This window comes from Babylonia areolata, chromosome 8 (assembly GCF_041734735.1).
Source record: "Babylonia areolata isolate BAREFJ2019XMU chromosome 8, ASM4173473v1, whole genome shotgun sequence".
In the NCBI taxonomy this organism is placed as follows: Eukaryota; Metazoa; Mollusca; class Gastropoda; order Neogastropoda; family Buccinidae; genus Babylonia; species Babylonia areolata.
In genome coordinates, this window is record NC_134883.1 from 45,394,533 (window position 1) to 45,401,900 (window position 7,368).

The following is a 7,368-nucleotide window of genomic DNA, read 5'->3' on the forward strand; positions in this document are numbered from 1 at the left end:
AGGTAAAACAAAACAACAACAACAACAAAAAAACAAAAAAAAAAACAAAAAAAAACAACGAAAAGAAAAGTAAATGACCAGAAAATTGTAGGTGACTGTTTTTTTTTCTTTCCTTTTTTTTTCTCCCCCCATTCTATCACCATAGCTCAATTTCATTCATTCCAACATGCTTAAACTTTCAGGACAAAAATACACATTGTTGCCAAAAATTTTATTTTCTAAATAAAGAAATGAAAAAAAAAAAAAAAAAATTACAAAACAATACCCATCCTCCACTCCTCCCAAATAAAACAACAACAACAACAACAACAAAACCCATTATGACACCACCACCACACCACACACACCCTTTATAAAACAACAACAACAACAAAACAACACATGTTTATAACATTCTGGTGTTGTTCCAGACAGCAACTGTTCATCTCTCTCTCTCTCTCTCTCTCTCTCTCAACAACAAAAGCCATTAAGACACCACCATCACATCACACACACCCTTTATAAAACAACAACAACAACAAAACAACACATATTTATAACATTCTGGTGTTGTTCCAGACGGCAACTGTTCATCTCTCTCTCTCTCTCTCTCAACAACAACAACAAAACCCATTATGACACCACCATCACATCACACACACCCTTTATAAAAGAAAAACAACAACAAAACAACACATATTTATAACATTCTGGTGTTGTTCCAGACGGCAACTGTTCACCTCTCTCTCTCTCTCTCTCTCTCTCTCAATAACAACAACAAAAGCCATTAAGACACCACCATCACATCACATACACCCTTTATAAAACAACAACAACAACAAAACAACACATATTTGTAACATTCTGGTGTTGTTCCAGACGGCAACTGTTCACCTCTCTCTCTCTCTGTCTCTCTCAATAACAACAACAAAAGCCATTAAGACACCACCATCACATCACACACACCCTTTATAAAACAACAACAACAACAAAACAACACATATTTATAACATTCTGGTGTTGTTCCAGACGGCAACTGTTCATCTCTCTCTCTCTCTCTCAATAACAACAACAAAACCCATTAAGACACCACCATCACATCACACACACCCTTTATAAAACAACAACAACAACAAAACAACACATATTTGTAACATTCTGGTGTTGTTCCAGACGGCAACTGTTCACCTCTCTCTCTCTCTCAACAACAACAACAAAACCCATTAAGACACCACCATCACATCACACACACCCTTTATAAAACAACAACAACAACAAAACAACACATATTTGTAACATTCTGGTGTTGTTCCAGACGGCAACTGTTCATCTCTCTCTCTCTCTCTCTCTCTCAACAACAACAACAAAACCCATTAAGACACCACCATCACATCACACACACCCTTTATAAAACAACAACAACAAAACAACACATATTTGTAACATTCTGGTGTTGTTCCAGACAGCAACTGTTCATCTCTCTCTCTCTCTCTCTCTCTCAACAACAACAACAAAACCCATTAAGACACCACCATCACATCACAGTCACCCTTTATAAAACAAAAACAACAACAAAACAACACATATTTATAACATTCTGGTGTTGTTCCAGACGGCAACTGTTCACCTCTCTCTCTCTCTCAATAACAACAACAAAAGCCTTTAAGACACCACCATCACATCACACACACCCTTTATAAAACTACAAAAACAACAAAACAACACATATTTGTAACATTCTGGTGTTGTTCCAGACGGCAACTGTTCATCTCTCTCTCTCTCTCTCTCAAGCATGCAGTTCAAAGTTCTTTTGATTTGTAGATATATATATATATATATATATATATATATATGCATATTTTCACCATACTATAACAACAGTTTCAGTTTCAGTAGCTCAAGGAGGCATCACTGCATTCGGACAAATCCATATACGCTACACCACATCTGCCAAGCAGATGCCTGACCAGCAGCGTAACGCAACACGCTTAGTCAGGCCTTGAGAAAAAAAAAAAGAAATAAAGAAATAGAGCAACTGTTCAATATTGAAGCAAATCAACAATGATTTAGATCACCCAGTACAACTATTCAACAGATTCAACAGACTTTTACAATGTTTATGTTTATTTCACATCAACTGCACAAAAGATCAGCTACTGCACCCCGATTTTCTTTAATAAATAAAGCCTCTAGTTAAAGATCAGTTACAATAACTAATCAACCATTTACTACAACCTGATATCTTTTAAAACAAAGCCTTTAATTAAAGATTAATAATTTTATACAACATGATTTTTTTTTTTTTTTTAAATAACTAGATACAGCTGACAGATTCCTTAAACCTTTGTGAAACATACATGTATGTAAACAGGAGAGAAATCTGTGTACATTTAAAAAAAAAAATATATATATATATATATAATTTCAGGAAACAGAAATACCTTGCCTCTCCTTTTCACTTGTACTTGATAATTATTCCAAACAGATATAATATATAAATCACAACACTTATTTCACAGCAGAAGCAGTGATGGCACTCCCCCCCCCCCCCCCCCCCCCCGCCCCCCTTCCTTCTTTCTTTTGTCTATACAGCTATCAGTTTCTTGGTAAAGAAGATCTTGGCCATTATGGCCCTTTATGACAAAGTCCCTGTTGTCAAGATTAATTTTGTCAAGCTTTTAAACTGAGAATATAGCTGTACAAGAAAAAGCACACACACACACACACACACACACACACATATATATATATAAATATATCACAAAAACTTGATTGTCTATACATATCATATATACATGCAAAAGGCAATCTAGCTTTTTTGTGTGTTATTTTGGCTGTAATAACCATGGCTATGAATAGTTGTGCAATTACTGTATTAGGCTTAGGACAAAAGTGAATATTGTCAGGCTTTCAAGATTTGTATAAGCTTTTAACAGGCTTAAACACATAGCTGTTCAAGACAAAAAATGAAAAACCCACCAAAGTTCTTCACTGATACAAGGGGAGTAATTCACATGTGAAAGGCATTTCTACTTCTGGGGCTGTTTCAACCGGTGTCTTGCATTATTGTTACCTTGGTATTAGCTCTTGTTAGAGCCCAGTTATAATTTTCAACATATATATATTGTTTTTCCTTCTTCAGTTCTTGCTAACTATGGTTTATTGTTTTGTAACATTTCTTTTTAGTTCTTCCATTTAGACCAGCAAATATGTTTTGTGAGGATCAGGATGTATGTATGAAAATGAACGTGATTTTACACACACATCATCATGACTTTCAGTACAATACGACTGTAAATGTCATTCATGTTGGAAAACAGGAAGAACAGAGAGAGAGAGAGAGAGTGTGTGCGCGCGTGTGTGTGTGTGCTGAGGGGGAGGGGGGGGGGGGAGGAGGAAATGGGGTGTGGGGGGTGGGGGTGGGGGGCTAAAAGTGCATCTTCCTTAATCGTCAACAGTTCTGTTTTGATTTCCCTATTCTGTGACAACAGCAGTTTCTTGATGAGTAATAACTCTGTCATGGTAGATGCATATGTTGGATATTCTCATGTTTCCATAATCCACTGAATGCTGACAACAACGATGCAGAATCTTCAACATGCTCACTTCATCTTCTGCATGTGCACAGTACACGCATGAAGGGGGTTTAACTCACTCAGTACGGCCAGTCCTCGCTTCTCCTCTACACAGACCCCTCGGATGTCCAATGGGTGTCTGAATGACCCAACCTTTAGCTTCCGTCGTCAGAATTGTGGTATTCTTTGTCAACATTCACGTCTTCAGTATAAGAGCCTTCCGCTTGCAATATTTTGATGATGGTAATTGGGGTGAAACACTGTTAACGTCGTCTCTTTCGCCGTTCGTATGGAGAGAGTTAAGCAAAAGCAGGTCTGCACGCACGTTGACCTGGGAGATCAGAAAAAATCTCCACCCTTCACGCACCAGATGTTGCCAAAATTGGGCATCAAACTCAGAACACCTAAGCATGAACCCAGCGCTCTTACCACTCAATCATGGGCCCTATACACATATTATCAGATTGTCAGTATAACTAAATCTTAAAAAAAAAAGAAAAAAAAAAGAAGAATTTTTGTTTTGTGTAACTGTTCTAGTGTCTAACACTTTAAAAGTCACTTGGGTATGGAAGATGAATTGCATTTTTTGAATTGCATTTTTTGCTATGTTGCCCTGCTTTGAGTGACCTCAGACAAAGATGAATTCAACCTAAATATTATAAAGATCCCTGTGCTTTTAGATTTAATCTGCTCATGTCGTCAAAACATGAGCTTACCCAACAAAACTTGGCCATATATTTATATGAGGCATTGAAGAGACTTCGAATTGTTATTTTGTGAATGTTGTAGAGTATTGTATTAGCCACTTTTGGTTGATTTGTGATGTTGGTTTATCGTGTCAAGTCATTTTCCTTATTTATGTTCTTGTATGACCCCCTTCAGTAAGGGGCTTTGGCCTTAATCTGAATAAAACATAGTTATCGTTATGGTTATCTCTCTCATAATAACATAATAAACATAGCTGAAAATCACTTGCATGAAACAAAATCTATTCATGAGCAAACTATAATCATCTTGGCTTTGAAATCAAGTGTTCAATGGTGATTCTTCAAAACAGATTTCTCCAAAGTTTGAGCAAGACATGTAACTTTGTAAGAAATGCTGGTGGCATATTATGTGACCAGATCCTGCCGACGGTGGTAAATGGGGTGAAACGCTGTTAACATCGTATCTTTCGCCGTTCGTATGGAGAGAGTTAAAGTGCTTTTTCTTTTTTTTCTTTTTCAAGAGGATCGTGAAGAAACAGAAGTAATGCCAGCCTTTGCATAGATATATATATATATATATATGATATGGCGAATCTATGCATGCACATCTCTCATGTACCAAGTAGTATCAGTAAACTAGAACTGGAATGGTATTATATCACAGACTGCTTCAACAGTGCAAGCTGCCACTGACTTGGAACAGCGATTAATTTTCTCATACATCACACATGACTCACCCCTCCCACCTTTATATAAATTATAGACGAATCATACACAACAACACATCATATAAAACTGTGAAACAAACGCAGCAAATCTTGAGCAAGTATCATCATTGCTTTAATTTCTTCTTCTTTTTTTTTTTTTTACCTCTGATCATTTAATAAATACTCTTTCATAACTGCCTTCATTGAATTAAAATTTTGTAGGCCTTTAAAAAAACCAAACCAAACCAAACCAAAAAAAACCAAAAACAACCCCACCTCCTCCCTCCCCCCCTTGCCCCTGCCACCCCCCCCCCCCCCCTCCCAACGTCCCTCTCAAACTACACAACCTAATGAACTGCAAAATTCAAAGGTGGAAGTTATTTTGTGACCTCTCCTTCTCCACCTCCTCTGTCATCACCAACATCTTTTGTTTTGGGGTGGTTTTTATTTTTTATTTTTTACAATTACCCTACATAGATAAATATATAGATAAATACATAAATACACAAATAAATAAATTTGAAACTGAAAAAACAACAACAACAAAAAAAACCCCACTAAAACCCCCATAAATAAATAAATGAATAAATGCATTTTAAAAAAAAGAAAAGAAATGATAACTTATCTATTATAGGAAACAAACAATCGAAAAACAAAAAAAAACAAAAACACAAGTCTTTAAAACAGGCTTCACTTTCGGACAGTTTGTTCCATGCACAGCAGTCGTACAAATCAAAACCACCACACCTAAAAAAACAACAACAACCCAACAACAAAAAAACATGAGCTCACTGGAAATGGATTTCAGCAGGGCAGATGTAAAACCCATCCTCTCTCCTCTCGTCCCCCATGGAGCAGAGGTGAAGGGAGTCTACCCTCTGCTGTCCGAAGTCCATGTCCGTGAAGCCGTCGTAGAGCCAGGGGTCCACGCTCTTGGAGCCCTTCTGCCGTGCCACGGGCCGTGTGACCTTCATGAGGGTCATGTGCGGCACGAAGTCGTGGTTGTCGCGGATCTCCACCCCGGCCTCCTTAACCAGGAGCTTGACGTGGTCCACAAAGTCAGTGAACCCCTGGTGGGGCTTCACTTTGGCGTAGACCACCCGGCTGTAAAAGTTGCCCACCCCTTCCAGCCACAGAGGCTCCTTAGGGCGGCTGGACTCCAGCTCTGGCTGGATGCGTTGAAGGACGTCCCTGGCGTGGGCGACCTGTTCCGGAGTGTCCAGCCCCAGGGTGCAGAGCGTGATGTGCAGGGCCTTCGGGGGGATGCAGCAGGGCCCGTAGAGCGGCTCATTGTCTAAGAGGTGGTCCTGGATCTGTTCCACGCTCTGGCGGATCTCCGAGTCCGTGATGCGCAGCGCCAGGAAGTGGTTTGGCCGCATCTTGTCTTGCCAGTATCGGTTGTGGGTACCGTCTGCCGCTTCCTCATCCTCATCATCAGCGTCGTCCATGCCCTGTCCACTGAACACTGGCGTGTTAACCGAGGTACCGATGGTGACAGTGATTCCATCGTCATCATCATCACTATCATCACTGTCGGAGTCTGAGTCTTCCTCCGCCGGTTCATATGCTGCAGCATCAGCCACGTTTTGTGGAGAACTGATGGCGGCGCCGTTCACCGCTTGCTGCAAGGGCTCCTGGTAGTTGCTGATGACGTCATACACTGTGACGCCACTCCCCGTCGACCCAAACACGTTGTCCATGCGGGAGGCTTTGTCCCAAATGGTTTGCTCCCGGTACTTGAAATACTGGATTCGGTGCTTCGGCACGGCGAGGACATCATAGTCAACGGAAGCGATGTCCTCCCAGGAGAACGCGGAAAAGTACTTCTCCTGAATGCCCTTGAACCGGTCGAGGTAGCCCACCAGGAAATCGTCCTTGTCCAGCTTGTCATCCCACATGATTCGCTTGATGACGTCCACGGCCGTCTTCATGGAAGGCTTCTTCGTCTCTCCTTCCTCCTCCTCCTCCTCTTTCTTCTTCCTCTTCTTCTGTTTCTTGACCTTCTTCTTCTCGCCCGTGAGGTAGACCTCGGCCCTGGCGTTGACCGTCTTGCCAGGGCGCAGTCCCTGGTCTCGGAGCCAGCCCTCTGCGGTGCTGACCAGCGCCTGCAGCATGCGTCGCCCCAGCAACGACTGGGCCTGCGTCTTCAGCGCCGCCTTCAGCTCCTCAGTCTTCTCCTCCGTCAGGCTCTCTGACCGCACCGCCACCTCCGGAGGGCTGGATGGGTAGGGCTCTGCAAACCCCCAGGGAAAAAGGATTGCTACTACAATGACGGGCGCAATAGCCGAGTGGTTAAAGCATTGGACTGTCAATCTGAGGGTCCCGGGTTTGAATCACGGTGACGGCGCCTGGTGGGTAAAGGGTGGAGATTTTTACGATCTCCCAGGTCAGCATATGTGC

General features: G+C 41.2%; 1 protein-coding gene across 2 annotated transcripts in view; it reads right to left on the minus strand.

Moving 5' to 3' along the window:
- Nucleotides 1-5,277: 5,277 nt before the first annotated feature.
- The window catches only part of LOC143284860 (leukocyte receptor cluster member 9-like), a 5,819-nt gene continuing 3,728 nt past the window's right edge, over nt 5,278-7,368 (minus strand). For both annotated transcript variants that reach the window (XM_076591966.1, XM_076591965.1), the window contains exon 3: nt 5,278-7,201. In XM_076591966.1, the coding sequence (XP_076448081.1) occupies nt 5,757-7,201 (1,445 nt within the window). In that variant the 3' untranslated portion in view covers nt 5,278-5,756. The remainder of the gene's footprint in view (nt 7,202-7,368) is intronic.